This window comes from Mytilus galloprovincialis, chromosome 6 (assembly GCF_965363235.1).
Source record: "Mytilus galloprovincialis chromosome 6, xbMytGall1.hap1.1, whole genome shotgun sequence".
In the NCBI taxonomy this organism is placed as follows: Eukaryota; Metazoa; Mollusca; class Bivalvia; order Mytilida; family Mytilidae; genus Mytilus; species Mytilus galloprovincialis.
Genome location: NC_134843.1, coordinates 90,917,655 through 90,939,989, shown reverse-complemented (window position 1 = coordinate 90,939,989; position 22,335 = coordinate 90,917,655). Strand labels below are relative to the sequence as shown.

General features: G+C 30.1%; 1 protein-coding gene across 7 annotated transcripts; it reads left to right on the top strand.

Annotated features, from left to right (window-relative positions):
• The first annotated feature begins 467 nt into the window (after positions 1 to 467).
• Positions 468 to 21,973, top strand: LOC143080683 (uncharacterized). 7 transcript variants are annotated; one of them, XM_076256667.1, is made up of 9 exons: positions 494 to 624; positions 2,064 to 2,081; positions 2,923 to 2,996; positions 4,057 to 6,637; positions 9,397 to 9,423; positions 13,703 to 14,062; positions 14,936 to 15,079; positions 15,642 to 15,707; positions 20,368 to 21,973. In XM_076256667.1, exons 3-9 carry the CDS (start codon positions 2,971 to 2,973, stop codon positions 20,617 to 20,619), a joined length of 3,456 nt encoding a protein of 1,151 aa, XP_076112782.1. In that variant the 5' UTR covers positions 494 to 624; positions 2,064 to 2,081; positions 2,923 to 2,970; the 3' UTR covers positions 20,620 to 21,973. The 7 variants fall into 7 exon arrangements, with proteins under 7 accessions (XP_076112781.1, XP_076112780.1, XP_076112776.1 ...); XM_076256666.1 differs by lacking the exon at positions 2,064 to 2,081 and having other exon boundaries at positions 468 to 624; XM_076256665.1 differs by lacking the exon at positions 2,064 to 2,081 and having other exon boundaries at positions 468 to 624; positions 2,923 to 3,111.
• Positions 21,974 to 22,335: the final 362 nt, after the last annotated feature.

Here is a 22,335-nt window from a genome sequence, read left to right as displayed (position 1 = left end):
TTAAAAAAAAATTTGCCTCGCTCCGCTCGGCGAAATATGTTTGCCAATACTTTTAAAAGAGGTGTTACAACCAAACGTTAATACTATGTATGTATGCAATACATGTATATATGCAGTTGGGAATATAAAAGATTCATTTCTGCAGAAGATGATGATTAATTCTGATTAAAATGGTACATAATGACTTGACTATACATGTATTATTTATAATAAACAAATCATTTAAAAATTGTATGTTTTCGAATATCATAAATATAGTTGTGAAAATGAATAATCAGCCCCTTGCTTTAATGAAAATGAAAAATCTTGCTTCAATAGTGCATAAAATGAATAATCTGTCCTCTTAGTTTACAAAAAATAAATAACCGATCAAAAACAAATCCTTAAAATTAATATTTCAGATAAACCATGAAAAAGTGACACTTCGAGCACTTGCTCTTCGAGGGTTATCGTTCGTGGAAACTATGGTGACATGTAAATAATATGGATGCATTGTGGGACATTTCTAATCTGGCCGTGACACCACACGCATTGGAATATGAGAACTGATCAAGTCAACCGTTGATTTACAAGGATTGTTTTTGTTTGTTTGTTTGTGTGTGTGTTATTTTTGCAAAGATAAAGGTATGATATAAAGCTTCAAGTCTCAGCTTTTTATATTCAGCTGCTCTGACACATTTAAAATAGACCAGTTCATTTTGTGTTTTGTTGACATGGTTTAGTTACCGCAATAATGCCAATATTCTAGTTAATGTATACTTCAAAAATGTTTGCATTTGATTTATATCTCTTGTCTGAAATTTGTGTATTATATATATATTAAGCATTGTTTCTAATAGTAGCTGCTGTGTAGATAAATCTCCCCAATATACGATTTATTGACCAAACCATTCAAGATAAATGCTAAGATCCTATTGATGTTCAAAACTTCCTAATAGAGGTAAAATGATCATATGAGAGGGTTTTAATGTCCTTTACCATCAAGTGTCAAATGGTCTTTTCCGTGTAACAGTTTCCGTGATTCTTCAAAATATCCTTATTGTGATTTGTATGATGTCTGAAAATAATCAGTTGATATTTATATATTTTTATTATCAAAAAGAAAATGTACATTTATTGTCATACACTAAAAATTACTGTTGGGCTTGCGCCATTTGGCAAACATTTTATCGTTATACATTATGAAAGTACCCTTTTTCGATAGGTGCCGATTTGACTTGTACCCCCCCTCCTTTCACATTGTGTAGTTTAATACCTTTTGTCGAATTTTGAATGAGGGAATTTCAATTCTGAAGATATTAATCTAACAATCTCTGTTTTATAACAGATTTTAACCATTCTTTATTAATTATTAAATTTTTGTGTTTCCCATATATACAAATGTATGTGCGGTATCTATATGGTGCAAATTCCATACCAGGAAAGTCCCAAAACATCAATATAATGATAATAATAATAATGAGAAACCACAATCTTAAAATATTTTTTGTACAAACAAAATCCATTTTATCTTCTTATTATGGTGATCATCCATATGATGAGAAAGTTGATATAGTATGAAGGAAAACTTTGCTTGTTTATTGGTTATCAAATTTCCCAAGAATAGTCATGATAGTACTTATATTCAAACTTTAATATCTCAGGTACTGTAAACATGGTAAAGATACAAAATGTATATAAAATAAATTTTAAACAATTTTTGTCTTTGCTAAAATAACTTTTTCATTGTCTATATAACATGAAGTAGTTCATGTTTTTGTTTTAGTTTAGTGCACAGAAGGATTTATGGTATTGTTGCATTATGAACTTATATTATTTGTACATAATGTGTTCTCCGTACGCATTTTATAAAGCATCCTGGTTAACACAGCATTTAAAAAAAACAATCTTGTTTCTAGAACTTATAGCATCACATCCATTATGAACACAATGTATAGAATAATAACTTCAGATAAAACAATGTATTGTATGACATTGCCATTATGCTAAAATGCTCTTAGGAAAACACTGCTTACATGTACATAGTTCAGAAATGCATTAATTATTGTAAATGACTTTAATAGATTGGAAAAAGAAGCAAAGTTTGTAACTATAGATTTTTCCTTTGTTTTCTTTATGCATTACAAAATGTATATTGTTTCGATGTTTTTTATTGTCTCCCCTGCATTGAAAGTCTCAGTATGAGACATACTTTTTAAAGACGTATTCTATAATTTCGTAGACCTATATTTCTCCTATTTCTATTTGTTTTATCTTTGGAATTATAAATTGCAACATGCATAAGTTTTTTGATATTCAGATGCAGTGAAGTAAATATAAGTTCTTATTCATTAGAATCAAAATACTTTGTAAATCATTTATAGCGGCATGACTATCTTATGTTTTAAATTAAAACAGTTATACTTCTTCTCATCTTAACTGTAACAAGTCTGGCAATTTTTTTTTTAAATGTCTTCAAATCATATCTTTAGCTTTTCTAGTTTTTCAACAATAACAAATTAAATGAATAGCTTTTCTAGTTTTTCAACAATAACAAATTAAATGAAAATATAATTCACATAAATATACTGTTTCACAATCATGACAATGGAGAAACTCCTTGCAGTGGAGGCTATGTTTACATGCAAGCATTTAAAAAGAAGGATTTAAACTTTACTGATATCCCAAATAGAATCAATGAAATTGAATGGAATAAAACTAATTACAGGATATTTTATGCTGGAATTGATTAAATTACAACTCCAAGTACAAACAGTGCAATAGAAATTATGATAAATAACAAATAACATTCTATCAATTTTAACATGTGATTAATTACCAAAAATTACCCTAGCTAGATCCTATGTAAATATGTTGTTTTCTGCTCTTGACACATTACCCATTTCCATTCTTAATTTTATGATTTTATTTTTTATTTTTCAGAATTGTTTGCCCAATTTATAATTGTTAATGCACAATTAGGAATGGCCTATGGTCAAAATGGAGTTTGCCGAAAGGTAATATGAGTGGAACTTCTAGAGTATCTGCACGTTCAACTGCTTCGGGGAGGAGAAAAACAGAAAATCCTGCTTTAGTCAAACTTTTGACAAGTGATTCACTAACTGACACAAGGTTCGTAGCCGCTGAGCACACATCACCTGTACATACGCCACACGCTTCTACTAATGTAAAATCAAATAGCACTGCAACCCCAGAAAATAGTGTCAAAAATAGACCAAACTCACGTTTTTCTGAAAAAGGAGATAAAGAAAATAGACCTGATTCAAGATATTCAGAGAAAAATAATTCAGAACAAGCAAAAACTGACAATAGGCCAGATTCACGTTATTCTTTGAAAAATAGTCCTCTGAAATTGGACATTGATAATAGAGCTGACTCTAGATTTTCACAGACAAGCAATTCAGAAAAGCAGCCTGATTCAAGATATTCTGCAAAAAGTGATAAGGCTGAAAAACAAAAAGAAAATTCTAACAACAGTTCTTGGGGCAATGTTGAAGAATCTCTGACTTTCGATGTAGATAATATTAAAAGCCCAGACTTTGATCAAACATTGCCAAAAACTAATTCACCAACAAAAAAAGAAGTGGAAAATATTCTGAATACTGACAGTGATAATAATCTTGAGATTCAAAATACAGATAGATTGCCAAGTTCTGAATCTATAAAGCCACAAGAAAATATTTCGGGTAAAAATACCCCATCCAAAATTGATTATTTAAAGATTGATAGAGTTGAAAGTCCTTTATTTGAAAAATCTCCATCAAGAGAGCAAAATAAAACACCTAGTGGTGTGAGTTACAGCTCTAGTAGACTTAAAAATATAAGCACTTCTTCTTCTCAACAGCACCCATTTTTGGAAGCTCGGTCTGTTAGTGAGTTGCCATTTGCACAAGGTGGTGAAGGGATTGAAGCTGATAGTCTTGACGTTGATTCTGGACTAGTGCCAGATACCACTAGCTATTTACAATCTGCACCTGACTCTGGTAGACAAACATATAGAGTGCCTTCACCTGTTACTAAACATGTACCTGTAATAACATCTGCTGAATCTTCTAGGTTTAGAGCCAACTCCAGAAATAGTCAGCGAACAGTGTCTGCAACTAGTGCTACAGGTGTCCCAGCACCACAGTTTGATAGGAACGAATCTGTAGTAAGTGACAACGGTATACCTCCTCCATCTAATATTAATTACGATTTGGCAAGTAATGATATAGAGGATGTGAATCAAGATAACCTTTCTGAAACAAAAAAATTTGACCAGCGGAAAAGTGCTGTATCATTTAAAGAGCCTGTTATAAGTGATTATCATAGTCATACTGAAGGTCGTGGAACTGAAGACTGGGACACACCACGTGAACGAGTCCCAACACCACATCCTGCAACTCCACAAAAATTTCAAGATTCTTTAGATTTTAACTCTGGAAGGACATCAAACTTATCACCTGACCATACACATCAGTTTGAATCAGATATTCCATCTGTATCATTATCACAAACAATAAGATCTGGGTCTGCCCGTGCAGATCAAAACAACAGTGCAAAAAGTGGTTCTGGAAGAGCTGTTAAAAAGATATATATTGATTCTCCTACGTTTACAAGAGAAGAAGAGGACGAATTTCGTTTTGTTGAAAGTCGTATTGATGATATGAATGAAGATTTAGAGGACCAAGTTCGTAGAATTGAAGAGCAAGGAAATAGATATAAACAAGAAAGAGAGGCAATGAATGAAGAAGCAGCTCGATTAAGAGCAGAAATACAAGCAACTGAAGGATATTCTAATTCTTATAATAGTAGAAATACAAGTGATAGATACAGACAAAGTGATCAGATGGATTCAAGGAGTTACGGAAGATCCCAGGATCAGGATAGTGGTTATAGACAAGAGAGAAATCAAAATGGCTACTCAAATAATTCTAATGGTTACAGTAATGTGCGTGACTCTCGTGACGTTTATAATGCTCGTAATGATAATCGTTATGAAGATCGTAATGTTGATGATCAAGAAGGTTATTCTAGGAATCCAGGAGGTTACTCTCAAGAACCAGAAGGATACTCTAGAAATCAAGGTGGATATGCTCAGAATCAAACAGGATATGCACGAAATCAAGGAGGTCAAGGAAGAGAATCTGAAGGTTATTCCCAAAATCAAGGTGGATATGCTCGTGATCAAGATAGACATTCTAGAGAACAAGATGGATATTCACAGGAACAAGAAAGAAATTCACGCAGGCAAAACGATCAATATTCACGGAGACAAGATGATCAGTATGATAGACAGCAAGGTGATCAGTATTCACGAAGACAGGATGATCAATATTCACGAAGACCCAATGATCAAGAGTCGCAAAGACCTGATGATCAATATTCAAGAAGACAGGATGATCAGTATTATGATAGGAGGGGAGCTTCTCCGTCTCGATACAGGAATGGAGATGAAAGAGGTGATGATGACCTACAACGTGAAACAGAATATCAAGAAGATTTACGGCACAGATTGGAAAACAATCAAATACATGACTCTGAAGTTGTTATACCTCGCATTCCATTAGATGAACAATATAGAGATTCATTAGATGAAAATGGATATAATGATCAGTCTAATTTTGCTAGAGACTCATTAGACCAAGAAGGATATGGGAACTGGGGAAATCCCCCTCCAAATCCTTTTGGTCAAGGTCGTGGTGAAAACGAAAAGTATTTAAGTCAAAGGGAGGAAAAACCTGAATATGAAGAAGATATGGATACCGCTAGGATGGAACTACTTCATCCAAAAGAGCCAAGAGTTGATTATGTAGAAGAAAACAAATTTACATATGGACTTCCTCCAAGTAAAAGTTATAAAACATTAAAAGAGAAAGAAAAGGAAGCAGAAAGTAAACTTAGTGACATATTTATTCATCCCAAGAAACAAGGCAAAAAACATAAACGAACAATTCCATTGCCAAATGAGGAAAAACGACCACCTCTGACAGAGTTACGTGGCAATGCAGATCAAGGGGCTGAGGGAGTATGGGCCAAAAGGTCAGCACAGTTGGCTAAACACAAGGGTGGTAAAACTACTGCATCTGGTTCTGTTAAAAAATCTAGAGGTCTTCAAAAGTATCCAAGTGATGGTCACCTTCAGACTACAAGTCAAGGTCAGATTCAACAAGGTCAAGGTAGAATGTATGGCACCCCAACACGTAATCAGTATCTAGAACCTTTAGGTTACAAGCCACAAGTTTCAAGGGAGGAGCCAACACAGTCCCCAGTATATAGAGACACAGATTCATATAAAAAACCAATCGAATTAAAGCCGATTAAAACTGAAATTATGACAGATGATGGACAAAAAATAAGTGTTGACATTAACTTAAAAGTATTAAGTCCGACGTTTCAACGAAGAGTGAAATCTCATCCTGATGATGCCCCAGGATCAGAGCCTCCATTTAATGTTCAAGCTGAAGTCAGACAGAAACAAACGGGTGACAGACGTCCAGTTGGTGTCCAGTATCAACCTTCAAATCGTGGAGGGGGAGGAGATCAAACAGAAAGCCGGTATCAGAGCCCACCGAGTGACAACCATTCTCATCAGTCACCGATAAGTCAAGGAAGTCGGCAGTATCCAGCAGATAACCAATACAATAGGCAATATCAGGTTAGTTCAATAGAATTTTAGTTAAAACATGCATATTAAAAGTTAATAAAAAAAATACAAATTTTGAAAAAAAACTCAATCGTAATGTTACATTGTACACACATGTACATTTGTATGTTGATATGTAAGGAAATGACTGGTCAATATAAAAGATTTTAGATGAGAATTAAATCTTAATTTAAAGCAAAAACTTTAAAAAAAAGTATATAAAACATAAAAAGTAGGCTAAGTTAAAAAACATGAAAAGTAATTTAACAGAAGATATAGTATAAAGTATTAGATAGATATTTCTTATACAGTTTATGTAAGATGATGTAAGCATTGGTGTGGCATCTTTTCCTCTTTCATTTTCAATGTCAGAAGCAGCAATGAAGCAATGCTGATGTGTTATGTGTTAAGAACTTTTTTCATGAATTCTAAAAAAAAATACTCAAAAAAAAAAGAAAGAAAGAAAAACTGTTATTACTAATTACTTGCATGACAGGTTAGCTGTTATAAACTGATGTTTTGATTTTTTGGAAGTGTATTAGATCACATTGTATTGATATTTCTTTAAAAAAGTATACCTTATTATATAGGTTAATATTGATACCATTTCATAGTTACTATAATGTAATTAAATTTAATTGATTACCTATAAAATATCTGTTAAGATATTAAAATGTTTAAAAACCTCAGATCTGTTTTTGGATGTTTTCATACCAAACAGTCTTCCATAGTGAATTTAACACTAACAAAATATTTGAAGTGAAGATAACTAGGCTCTTTGTTGTTAGGTATTAAAGTGATCCACTTATATAGGTGTTGACATTAAACACAAGAAAAAAGTTATGAATAGATGTATATTGTAGTTTATTAAGTTATATGCTTTCTTTTTTGTTTGGTCTTTGATTGTATCAACAAATTTATTGCAAGGAAATCTTATCATAATTTGACAAGTTCATTTGGTGTTTTCTGAGTTGTCATGGTGGATGTATTAGGTGCCTCGCCTTGCTCAAATTGTACTATTCAATCTGAAAATCAAAGAAATAGTTTCATTACTTTTTCATAGATATAATTATCCAATAAATTTTCTCCATTCACCTACTTGACGGCATAATTTCGAAATTCTTAATTTCATTATTTTGATTGTTCAAGTCTTTAACAATTTTATAATTTTGGCCTATGACCAAAGTTTAGAAGCACCATAAGCATGTAGAAGCAAAGGTCAGGGACGTATTGGATTAAATTTGTATTAAATATCTGAGTTAATCTTCTAAATCTTGTTATTATTGTTTAATGCTTGATTTAATTTTATACTATTATAAGGACTCATTAATTTAATGGAATCCTTCTGTTTATAGTGCACCTTTCCTCCATAATGACGCCTTTCGACGCCTGTGTAGTACCTCAGTTGAAATTCTTTGACTACAAAGTGTCTGCAGTTGACTTAATAAAATTTGTATCCAATATGAAAAGGAATACCATAGGAATATCCGACTTAAATTTATTTGATGAAATAGTTGTTTTTCGCAATGCCTTAATACTTTAAAGCATATGTTCAGCATTTTATTAAAAAAATCCTATGCGAATCAAGTATGCAAAAAAAAAATTTCAATGGAGGAAAGGGTTAAGTCACATTACATTTCAATAACAAGAGAAGTTAAGAAATTAGTCTAAGGCAGAACTTCTCCAATGAATTAAGTGCAAAAGAAAAATAGTAATTTATTAAAACACACTTCTCTGGAGGCTGAAACTATTGCAGGGCAGTAAAATAACAATTTATAGAAAGTTTGTTTTTTTTATTACAAAATTATTGTTTGTAGTGCATTAAAAAGAAAAATTGACGTTGAGAATATCGAACAAAAAGTGTTTGTTCAATAAAAAAATCTTGTTATTAAATTTTATTGTTCTCAGTATGTTAGATTTTGCAAAACATATTTCATTTTTGAAAATTCTCATGCTTATCATCTAATCTGTTAAAATTTTTGTTTTCAAATAAATCTCTTTTCCAAAGTAATTTTCCTGCTTCAATATACCAGTCTTGTTCATAGTGAAAGGAAAACTAATTGCAAGGGACAGCAGCTCCATAAACTGAATGATAATCGATATAAATGGTACTTATTATGACAAAGAAGTAGGAGAGTTGAAATATACCATGCAACTGTCATTATTTTTATGATATATCATTCAGTTTATACAATGCTCAGTTTGGTTTTATTCCTTTAATGTATACTACATGTATTATGAACATTTTATTCTATCTAAAAGACAAGCTAAAGACAGTTGCTAACATCTGCGTCATCTAGTCTCTAGTGGATAGTTGTCTCAATGGCAATCATACCACATCTCTTTATTTATATAGCTATTGGTATAATTTAAGAAGAAAGCAAGTGAAGGAAGTAAATAAGTCTTGATTGTGTGAATGATGAAATGGCTATCACTCTTTTTATTCATATAATGGCAAAGTAAAAATATTAATTGAGTTTTATATTGAAATAAAATCTCTGTATTCATGGTATTCAGTCCAAAGAACTATGTAATAATATTATAGTTGTAAATTTCTTTATAAATTACTAAATAAGTTTATGATAGACAACTATCAAATAATCTTCATTTGGGATTATTTATAAAAGTCTATTGCTAGTTGTAGAATTGTTATCAAAAACATTTACAATATATTATAAAACTCTTGAAATATTGAAGGTTATATATACTAAGCAGATTTAATTTTTCTTTATACATTCTATGAGTGTCATTTATATATTTCTATTCTTTAGTTCAGTACAGGTTATATGGGATACTGGGTAGGTTGTCTTTTCAGTTATAAACAAGACTAATGGCTTCCAGGAGCTTAGCATGTTGTAGTAAAAAAACCTACTTAGCAACCATTTATTAAAAAGAGATTTTTTTCTAATATGCTTTGTTGAGATTGCTGTAGCTTGAATTATTTAATTGGGTTTTCATTTAAGTGTTCCTAAACAAATACTTAATCAATAAAGTCATTAAAGTTTGATAGTATGTTTTGTCACGTCTTTTATGTTGTTGTGTAAAATCTATGATGATTGCTATCAATTAATGTCTTATCCTGCAATTAAACTTCTTTCAGTCTCTTGGGAAGGTTCCGTTGTTGTGGCTGTTAAAAGCAATGGACCGTTTCCAAACAATATAACAATTCACAGAACAAATATATGATTTTTTTTTGCTCAAATCAATAAATTATTGCAAAGTATACACAGACCTTTTAATATCCTACATTACCATTAAAAAAAGCAGGTCTATAATATTTTAGAATAGTTGTTTTTAGTCCCTAAATATAGTTTAATAAGTTATGATACATAGCTGCCAAGAATTAAAGCCAAAGACAGAAAATTCCATAGCTTATACATGAAATTGCTTTTCTCTTTTCTAAATTTTTGACTTCAAAAGTTTTATCGCTAGGAAGATAAGTGCTTGCTTCTCTCTTTTGAAATTTTCTTACTTAATATGTATCAGAAAGCTTCAAAGCTTATTATAGAAACTCTTGAGTTATATTAAAACACAAGCAAGAAGGAAATGCAATGAAACAGGAACTTCAAAACACAAGTTAACAAACAAAAGACATTTAGGGTTAATAAACAAACAAAAAAAGGTCTGCTACATCTTCTGATGTTTCCATTAGGCATCTGGGCAGAAAAAAATGGGTAGGCAACTTTAAGTCTTAAGATTTTAATTTCTAAAATAATTTTAGTAGACAATATAAGAAAGTGTTCTGAGCTTGACATTGCTTAACCTAAAATCTCTGGATAAAAAATCTCTGGATAAAAAATGTCTGCATAAGAAATGTCAATATTGTGTTAGGTTATAGACATGAAAATTAATAGAACAATATTTTTGGGGACTTAATACAAGCTTTAAAACTGGGCAGGTGACAAAGAGATGTGGAAAACATTTGAAAACACTAATTGCAGTGTACTTGGAAATTGGCAGATATCTTTTGATGACATTTTCTTTTTGGTGAAAAGACACTTTTAGCAATTAAAATTTCTGGCTGAATAAGTTATAATGTCAGTCCTAGTTTGTATACATATTAAGCTTGGTATGTCATTGCATGATTATCCATCTGCATGGTGTTATTGTAATAGTACTGCATGAAATAAAATAATGGGATGAAATCTAAATATTAAGTTAGTATAGTGCATTTTTTAAATAAACATATACAATTATTACCCGTAGGCATATATATAGTTTTAAAATTAATATGCTGTAAATTAATGTCTGTATAGATAAATTTATTATTAATCAAGAGTTTTTTTAAAACAATTTTATATAATGTTTTACTTCCTAAGTGACCATACTTTCTATGAATACAAAACTTTGGTATACAGTTATTTTCAAATTGTAGGAGATCTTTATTGACGCACCATATCCTTTCATTTTCAATCTTGTACATATTGATATAATGTTTTATGTGTTCGTGTTGAAAATAATGTTAAAAATTAATGTCACCATACCATTTATACATTACTATATGTAAATCACATCAAGCGCTTAAGTTTTTCATCTTTTGTTATTTGAACTCTTTTTATAGCTTTTCTTGACTACAAATTTGGCACCAAAATTTGCCTGATTTTGGTTATACCAAATAATAGCATATTGATGCAGAAGTCTTATTAGATATCTATTAATAAATCTATTCAAAACTTAAATTGATACAAGCATCTGAACTGTGCGTCTCATTCTTAAGGTTGGTCATTTTGGAAGTACATGTATAATACAAGGATATATGAGTGTTTATAAGATGTGCCTAACCAGTGTGAGAATTTGAAACAATTTCGTTTCTATTAGTACTAAGTTCATAAAATTCCAACCAGAAGTTATAGAACTAACCAAAAAATTGGTTTTAAGATATAGTTCTACATGAAATATATCACAAGAAGTGGTACACTGGACCTAATAACATTAATTAGTCTTGCAACATATCTAGAAAGCCACCAATCCCATCTGTGCAAAACAAATTTGTATTCACAAAGAAACCTAACAAACAAGACATCAAGTTCTTGTTTCAATTTGAATTGATACTATTTCAATAGACACATTTAAACTTTTTAATTTAAATCTTTATTCATTTAAACATTTGGAGTTGAATTGAAAGTAAATACAAAAGCTATTAATGTTCATTGTAAAAAAGGACCTTATGTTTTTTTATTCAAGACCCATTTTGTATAATTATAACCTATTTTAAAAAACTACAAATATGAAATTCTAGTTGTGTTTTTGATATGATTCAATGAAGCCCAGACAACAAGAAAACATTTAAGCCTTCAGGAATTTAAAAGAATATCTTTTAAACCAATACAAGTTTAAACGTAAGGATATGTTTTCTCTTATGATATTTAGTTACTATTTCAGTGAAGTGTTTGCCAATATTATTTATGTAAATCAATACTTGAACAATGGTTCAAATACCTTTCTTCATTAATACTAGTTAATCTCTACTGAAATTTATTTGAACAAATTAAAGATATAAGACAGGACTAGTTTGAATAAGTTTACTATGTGTTTATTGATAGAAATTTGATGATCTAGATTGCTGTACTTCCTGATAATAGGTGTTATAATTGTCAGTCTCAGTTGCCAGAGCCCCAGAGTACGGAGATTTTTAAAGGGATTGGGGTCCTAAGCAAATGATAAGACAAATTCATTTTGCATCTAAATAGCATTATTTTAACATGAATTTTATACCTTAAATTTTTTCAGAAGATATTAAGAACTGCAGTCTTTACCATGCCAGTGATCAATTAATTATCATTTTAGACTGCATTGCAAACACACTATTTTCTTGTGGTCCACTTATGAAGGACATGTACTCCCACCAAATAAAATCCTTCTTCAACTTGCAAAATTCAATGTTTTCAAAGTTACTAATGTTAGCTGTGTATTGGCTTTGATTTTGAACAATGACAAAGCAGACATATTCAGAAAACCATATTCTGCTGGGCTGAAAGTCATGACATCAAAGAAACCTTAAATCGGTAGAAAATAATTAATAGACTCATACTCAACTAAAAAATCTTTGATATTAAACATGAAAATAATTTGACCAAGAACACCTGGGGTGCTTTTCATATGTATTTTGGCCTTGTGTTTAAAATATGATAAGACAAGTATATATTTGTATCATATTAAACAAGATAGAATTAAGTTTTAAAGGTTCTGAAATTATTCATTGTCATTTCAATAATCTTGAGACAATCTTGATCTTTATCCAAATTGTTCTTTTATTGAAATCTATAAATATTAAGGTTATCCCTGTAATATTAGACGATCAATTATTTTACCTAATTAGTGGATAATTGTAAAAGGTGAAGGAACTTTTTGTATTGTACATAATATTAGTATTGTTTGAAAGTCTTCTATTGAGGTGTATAAAATAGACATTCAATTTATCTACCGAGAATGAACCAGCTGTTTTATCATACCAAAGTTTGGTGGTCCTCTCTGAGTTCTCCTATTTCTCACCATGCTGACAGTGGTGCTACACACCAACATTTAATCAAACCATCTGACAAACAAATCAATATCAGTCTGCACCGTTAGCCACTAGTCCGATGCCCCAGACTAGTAAATATTGATTTGGACTAGTGAAAATTTTGAAAATTTTCTATAGTCATATAGGGACAAGTTTTGATATTTAGTGTCAGGACTAGTAGATGAAAAAGTTTTTGGTGCAGACTGCAATATTAAGATAACAATTAAACCAAATTAACAACACTAAAAGATAAAAAAAGATTTGAAAAAATTACAATTAAAATTGAGAATATGTGGTCTCCTTTACAATTACTTCTTGAAAAGTTATTAGCATTTCTTTTTAAATGATGTTTATATATAACATACTTTATTGTGTTAGACTACAAATGTTATTATAGATTTATTGGAAGTTGATATTGAAATAGTTTATAGTTTATATTTGAAAATACCTACTTACAAATTCATAGTCTAGTGTAAAAATAGAATTTTTATACATTTTAAAGCATTCAAATAATTTATATTTATTGAAGAATTTGAAGTTATAAATTTATAAATATATATACATACATATTTAAGGATCAGCCACCTCCCCAGCAACCACTACAGACAGAAGCTTACAGAGGGAATGATTATGACGGCATCGATGAAGAGGCACTACTTAAGCAAGAGGAGGCATTAATGGCAGAATTAAATCTGTCACCAAATCCTTATGCTAAAATTCCACCAATACCGATTCGTGATGAGCTAACTGTTCCTGTTATTGTTGAAAAAGGAGGGTATGCTTCTATGTACCAGGAAAATAAGCAGAAAGATCAAAACCAGGAACCATGGTACCAAGTTTATACAGTTAGAGACTTTAAAAAGATGCAGAAGGAGGTTCGACTAAATAGAGGAACCCTTGGACCTGACCTGGATAATGAAACATACAAGGATAAGGTATGAAATATTGGTGTTTTATTATATTATAAAAAAACTTATTCAGTGGATTCATTTATTTTCGTGGGTATCAATTATCGTGGATTGCTGAAAACTTACATTTTCATGGATATTTGATTTCGTGGTTTTGCCAAAATCTGTATACAAAACTAGCCTATTGAAAATATGTTATTCATTGAATATTAAATTTCGTGGTTCACCTGTACCCACAAAACCAACGAAAATTGGTATCCAACGAATAATAATGAATCCACAGTACATGTATATGTGTACTTGTATGAGGTTGATTTTTATCAAACGCAGCTCAAATATAAATTGTGTTAAAAGATTAACATACTTAAGACTTTTTTACATAAAACCAGAAGACGATAATAATTGATTCTAAGTTATACTGTTATGTTTATGACTCATAGGATTTGTTTTTGTGAAATGAGTTGCTGATTATCTATAAAAAGTAACAGAAATGCTTTTAATATTTTAAATATTTTTAACTTTTTTATACAGTTCGACCGAGTTGTTTAAAAGATTTGAACACTGAATACTTTTACAAAGTGTTTTAAATCTTACCGAATTACATAGGACTTGTCAGGTGGAAAAACCTTTGACACTTCATAAAAAATTTAAACATTTTTAGTTATTCTTTGGTGCAGATCTACTGTTAATTCTTCCATTTTTCAAAGTGAATTTTAAATGTTTTACATTTTTCTTAATTCGTATTTAATGAATAGGAACTTCAGACATTATTAGTTATTAATATTAAAATCTTAATTTTAATTAGCTATCTGCCTATTGTAATTGTATTTAATTGTATTGACAACTATCCTTTAGACTATAATGTTTCTCATATGAAAACTCTTTGTTGATAATTTTCAGCTTGAGAAGAGGCATAAACAGTTTGAGTATGCAAGAATGGTAATGGAAAAAAATAAACATGACTTACATGATAAGAAACCAACCAACAAATATACACGTAAAGACCCTCAGGTAGAGGAATCAGAAAAAAGTAAACGAAAGGCAGTAAGTAAATTTCTTAATAAATATTTAATGTGTGACTAGATAATCGTATCACAACTCCTGTTGCAGTCTATCTGAAATTTTTGTGTTTTTTTCTATTTGCACAGTAAACTTTCAGTGAGTGATACAAGGTTTAAGACTCTTTTGGTCTGTACATGTAATCCACCAACAATGTTTAATCTGGAAGAGTGAGAAAAATATGAATCATAGCATTATACTTATTGGAATCATCATTTCATACTTTTCACCAATTTTCTGATTTGGCAAAACTAAACTATATGAGCTAATATAACAATGCATGTAACGGTATGTGGGAATTAAAAATTAAGAACTTAATACAGATTTTCATTCCTACAAATCTTATTTTTTATTTAGCGCAAAACATCATACATTTAGGAAAGGAAAATGGTTTAGGGAAAATATAAATATTAATTGTTTTAACTGAGTGAAAATTCGTTGATGTTTTCTTCATTCAGGAATTAAAAAAATATCATATAAAAGTTATACCTCTGAAATTTTTCTTTTCTATTTTCAAAAATAATATGTGAGCACTTATTTTGTGTAGGAAAAAATCCCTGCAGACAAATTAAAAGATCCGTACTTTATTACGAGTAAAAATCTAAAAAAAGCAGTGAGTATGATGGGAGAGAAATACTAACATGCTTGTTGGAAGTGCTTCATGTAAATGAACTCAATATTGGCTGAAATGTTATAGATTTGGAATGTGAATGTATCAATATTCGAATGTAGTTCTATTAATATGGAATGTCATGTTTGCTTTGATATGTAATACTATTTGTAAAGTTTGATTATGTGTGGAAGTAAAATTAACTATTCATTAATCAAATAAGTTTTGAATCAAATTGACTGGTCAAATATTTAAATAAAATTCAGTCAATTGGTCTGTTTTCACAGATTATAGAATTAAATAGTTGCTATTGTTTTTATGCATTTTACTTTTAAAATTAAAAACAATTTCATTTATAAAATTTGCACAACAAACTATATTATGTTGGATTATGCTGTAATTTTCTTAAATTTTTTTTTTGAATGGAAATTTTCATTAAATTCATCAAGGCAATGTGAAAGAGGTTAGGTTAAAGCGTTTTTAATTTCTTGATATTTAACAGAAAAGATATATGCAGAGTGATTGATTTATAGATGCAATTATCTCAAATTATCTCCCTTCTGCTTAAATTCAAGAAACATGAATTAACCGAAAAATAACTACCGGTATATCTTGAATAACGGCCTGTATAAAAGATTAATTTTTACTTTAATATTTTCCTTCAAATTACATTTTCATGTTTCTGTCTGGTAATGTAAATAAATGGAAGATGTCAGTTCTCGTCAATGTTGATAATTACAAATATTGCAGGAGTGTAGAGTAAATGCATAACCCTCCTCGGTGTTTGTCTTTATTTGATTATGTCATTAGTCTTAATTATGAAAAACAAGATGTAATTATATTGTCATTACATACTTGAATTTAAATAGGTATGACTTGTATATTGTGATTTAAGTAAGGATTGCGTAACAATAGGACTGTAATTTGATCCCCCAAGTAATTAGGCAAATTGTTACAGTTATACTGCTTACCATTTATTATGTTGAAAATTTGGTTTCTTAAACAATTAAATATTTGTACAAGGCTTAAAAAGTATTATTTTTGTGTTAGGCCCAAAAGAGATTATTTTCATGCAATTTATTTTACATTTTCTCTTTCTTACATAGGGCTTGAAATGCATGGTACATGTTAATATTAACACTACATGTGCTTATCACTAATCAGTGTAAACAATTGTCTGTGCAAACACCATTCTTACCAATCTCTTTCTACTGAGAGGATATTTGGAAATCTTAAGAGTTCCATAGTTACGTTGTCATTAGTCAGAGATTACTCTGAGGTCTAATGACTGTTTTGCCAGACAAGTTGGACATCAGAGTATTCTTGACTATGTTGTCATACATACCACTGTTAGTTTATTCATTTAGTGTACTGAAAAGTATCGGCAACTTAAAAATTAATTTTGTTTATGCATTAGGAAAAACAAAATGGTTCGTGAACATAAACCTCAAATTTAAGACAAATTTGCATATGGTCCTGCCACGTTTTCTGCAGGACCATTCTATTGACTTCTGGTTTAAAACATTCTTCAAAATTCCATTTTATTCTTGCAACATTACAATATGCATAAGATGGGCATATAATTGACACATTCCCTGTTTCCATTCTCAATTTTATATCTGAGATTCATTAAATGGACATCACTCACAATGATTGGTTAGCAAAAATTAAAAACAATAGTTTTCAAACTAAGAAGTAAAAAAAAGTAAAAAACGACCATGAACAATGAAAATCCTGAATTTTATTGAAAATCTGTACAATAAAATTTAAAAAATCCTTAGTAATATTTCTAATGTGGATATAGCATGTTGAATTGAGTAACATAGGGGTTGAATTTAGTAACATATAGCATGTGTATGAAGTGTCTGCATGTTGTTTTTGTTTATGTTTTAAAGCAAGAAAATAATACAAGAAAGGTATGTATTAGACACTTCACCCTGTGTTTATAGCTTCACTTTATGGTCAGCTTTGTTTTATATGTATATAGTATAGAATATTCATTTACTCCAGATTTTACTTTGTTACACCCAGTGATGCAATTTTTATCACAAAATGACAAATGTCTGTTTACAGGTAGTCTTTAGTACCACATCATGAAATATTATAAGGGGAGATAAAAACCCTTGAATTAAATTTCAGACAAGGATCACAATTTGACAAGAGTATATTTTTTTCATATTTTCTTGGACAATTAGTTAAGTAATATCAATTCTGGAAAACTTATATGCCAAGAAGAATGCAAGAATCATTGGCTATGAACTAGCATACAGTTTTTTTACTATAGTTAAGATCTACAGCGATCATTTTGAAATCAAATCATTTGTAAAGGTCCACAGTCAGTAGGCTTTGTCAGTAAAAACCGGAACAGGCACAGATCCATTGATATAATGATATTAGTTCCTTGTTGGGAATAGCTTGTACATCTGACCCATATTTTCCCCGTAATTCACTATAATATTCTGAAAGAATTGACACATACGTTTAATAGCAGGTGCTGGTTATTCAACGGTAAATTTAGGTCCAGTGTAGTTGTGTTTTTTTATATTTTATGGTAATAACTAACCCTTTCATTTATTTTTTAGAGGCGAAAAGGGTAAGCTTATGGTTCAAACCCTCCCTCTCCCTTCTAAGAAAAAAAAAAGACCTTTCTTAATAAATTTTTGGCATAGCATATATGCATTACTTTGTCCTTTTATCAAAATCATTTTTTATTAGCAGTAATTTGTTTATTCCAACCAGTTTCAAGTTGTTTCATTATCTACTTTATGCCTAAAATAATTGTCATCTGAATAGTAAAATTGTTCCCTTTTCTGTCCTTAACCAACTTTTAATTCCTTTAAAGTTATTATAAATGGTTATTAAAAAAAATCACAATAATTATGATTGATCATAAATCTTTCTGACCAACCTGTATAGAAAACTCTGATCAAATAATCTTAGATTATGCTCGCTCACGAGTTAAAAAATAATAAGCCAACAATATAAAGGAAAAGGAATTGTTTTGATATTGTCACCAGCTTATTTGAATTCACATGGTTTTATATATATATATATAAATTTGGACACACTTTAGAGTAGCTTCACTTATTCATTGGTTACTAAGAGGCTTTATTGACAAGAAATGTTTTATGATGATACAGTAAAAATTGTCAATGATTGGTGTGACCAAGCAGTGTGTCAAATTCAAACACAAAAGGTCACAAGTTCTCTTAAAATGAGACATCAGGTCACCTACCAAACCTTGCAAGGTTGCATGCCAGATTTGACCATGTTGCAGCTACATATATATAAGAAATTCAAGGAGAGGTTTTGTGTTATTTGTTGTTGTTGAGAAAATATGACAAAACAGGGACATGGTCCACAAAAATGCCTCATAGACTCTACCCCGAGAAAATTGACAAATACGCTTGTCAATAAACATATACCCTATTTCTTTAAATATTTATACAGCCCTGATGTTAACAGTTTATATAGGAACCCATCATATTTTTACTATACCAACCTATAACACATTAAACACCAGTTTGGTCCTTACATTCATTCAATAAGTACATTGTTAGGGAATATAAAAAGACAAATTGCATGATGTGTCCTTGATCATTTTCATTTTACCACCCCTGGTTTTTTTCTTTTTTGTTTGCAGAACATGAAAAATTGCATATTTATTTGAAAACAAGCTTAACAACGGAATGAAAGTGAATTTAATGCTTTGATTTCCTTTAAAACCCATGCCTGATTTCTGATAAATATGGCTCCCACCAGCTTTTTTCTACCAACTACATGTATTTTTTTGAGCAGTATAAACCTTTTAAGTTTTTTACATGCCTTGAATTAACCTATTTCCTCAGGGACCTTGAATACTTATTTGCTTTGGAGCAATGTTTACATACTATTGAAATGTGTACATAAACTCTGTTAAATAACGTTTATATATTACATACTCTATAAAGGAATATACAATAAACTTTCAACCTTATATACATACCAGAATTTGTTAAATGCAATTTATAGTACATATTGTCCCCATATTAAGTAGTTGAAGCATGTACGTAGCTTTGATAAAAAAATTACAGGATAAGTGTCAAAATTAGTGTTCACTATATACATGTCAAATTGGTACGATATATATTATAAATTCTGGATAAAAAATGAAAGAATTTTATTTGTTTGCCTTCAGATAGTCTGTATTTGATATAATACACATAGAATTGAAGTAAAAAATATCAATACTGATAGATTAAATAAATAATAATCACATAAAGATTTATTGATACTTTTCATTGAACATTTAATGGATTTGGGTGCCACTGTAAATAAAAATATTCAATCAGAATTTATTTTAGTTGAAAATTTTACATTTATACATTAACAAATATGCCTCACAAAATAAAAAAATCATTAGTCCACAAATACTTTCTATTTTTAAGCAAATACAGTCTTCACGCTGAACTACAGGCCCGCAGCTCAATTTTTGAAATTTTTTAGTTAGATTCTGTTGGCTTGTAGGTCTGATTTTTACAGGCCCGAGAGCAATTTTACCAGCCTGGGCTGCCTGGGCTGCCACTCGTCGTGAAGACTGCAAATAGGAAATTAACCCCTCATGAACTTAAAATATATGCCAGAAATTTCATTATTATAATCTATAATTGATTTCTATTTGTAGGCCCTTGATTATGCAAAGAATGTTCCAAAGCCAGCAGTGAAAGCTCGTCCAACACAATACAATTCTTATGAAGTTGCTTCACAGTTATCTCCCATTGTTAAGGCAGGATCTACTGGGTCAAAGTCACCAACACATAGTACACAAAATGTTGATGTTGTAGATCTAAAGAAACTTCAACAAAGACATGAACAGGAAAAGAAAAATATAGCCATGATGAGATCTAACATGGAATCAGTCCCTCAGAAGGCTTAATAATATACTGTTTTACTTGTTCATAGTTTATAAAAAAATCTATATTAAATATTTGTTCTATATTTTATTTTATAAAAAGCAAAGGAGAGCAATATAAAATTATGCATAACTTTGTATTTGTCAAACCATCTGATGTACAACATGATGTATGGTTTACCAATGAATAGACCTACTAGATTTAAGTGCAGACAGACAAAAATAATTCCTGTTTGGTATGAACTTTTTTCTTGAAATTTTCGTACAAGAAAATTAAAATAGTTATTTATAAAATTTTAAATTTTAAAATTTTTTTATGTAGTGAAACTGAATAGGGATAAATATTTTCAACATTCACAAATTTTGCAAGGTACATAAAAAAAGTGAAGAGATAAAAAAATAAATCTGTTCCAATATTCAATGACAGTAAATTGTTCTACATTAGAGCAGAAAATCTTGCAAGAATATATTTAAATATTTATTAATGTATATTTATATATATATATATATATGTACAATATATAGACAGTAGAGATCTATTTATAGTTATAGTATTGTCTGGGTGGAGAAATTATCTTTTATGTAACCTTTTTCAAAGTTTTATAATTTAAGTTTTTTGTTATCAGCCTAGTTATAGACTGAAAACTGATTTATTCCGAAGTGCCACAATAAGAAATCTATATACTTATATATTAACTAAGGTTTTAATCACAAACTGGAAGTTTTAATAGGTAGTTTTCACATGAAAAAGTTATTAACGAACAGACAGTAGGTTCTAGCACTAACAGTAATTTAACATCATTTACGAAGATATTGAAAAATCAGGGGATAATATTTTCTGATTTAAACTTTTTTTTACAGCAGTCACAGAATAATTTTAAAATAACCCAAGATAAATTCTTAAGGTCTAGAGACCATTGTGTTTCAATCTCATACCTCCAACGCGGCATTTATTATATTTTAACATTTAGCACAGTCCCATAAAACTGACAATTGTTGCCTAACAGAATAGGACCTCATATCTATTCTTTATATCCGTCCTCTTTTATTACATTATTGAGTAGATCCATAAGTCGTATCCATCCAATAGAACATTTGCCATCCATTTAGTGCTGAACATTATATACCCCATATTGAAGCATACTGTGATATATTTTAATATTGTACAAATTATAATTAGAATTACATTTTATTTAAGTGTCAAATTTTCATTATTATATTTGTATATTTGAAAAAAATGTCTTTATTGCCATTATTTTTATTCCAAGTTTATTCATATTGTATAAAACTGTCTTTATGAAGTCTTGAAGCATTAAGGTTGGAGTATTGATTTGTTTTCTTTAGTGTTATGTGATACGTTTGTTCTTTTTTGTCATAGTTTTTATACGACCGCAAATTTTGAAAAAATTTTCGTCGTATATTGCTATCACGTTGGCGTCTGCGTCGTCGTCGTCGTCGTCGTCGTCGTCCGTCGTCCGAATACTTTTAGTTTTCGCACTCTAACTTTAGTAAAAGTGAATAGAAATCTATGAAATTTTAACACAAGGTTTATGACCATAAAAGGAAGGTTGGTATTGATTTTGGGAGTTTTGGTCCCAACATTTTAGGAATAAGGGGCCAAAAAGGGCCCAAATAAGCATTTTCTTGGTTTTTGCACCATAACTTTAGTTTAAGTTAATAGAAATCTATGAAATTTTGACACAAGGTTTATGACCACAAAAGAAAGATTGGGATTGATTT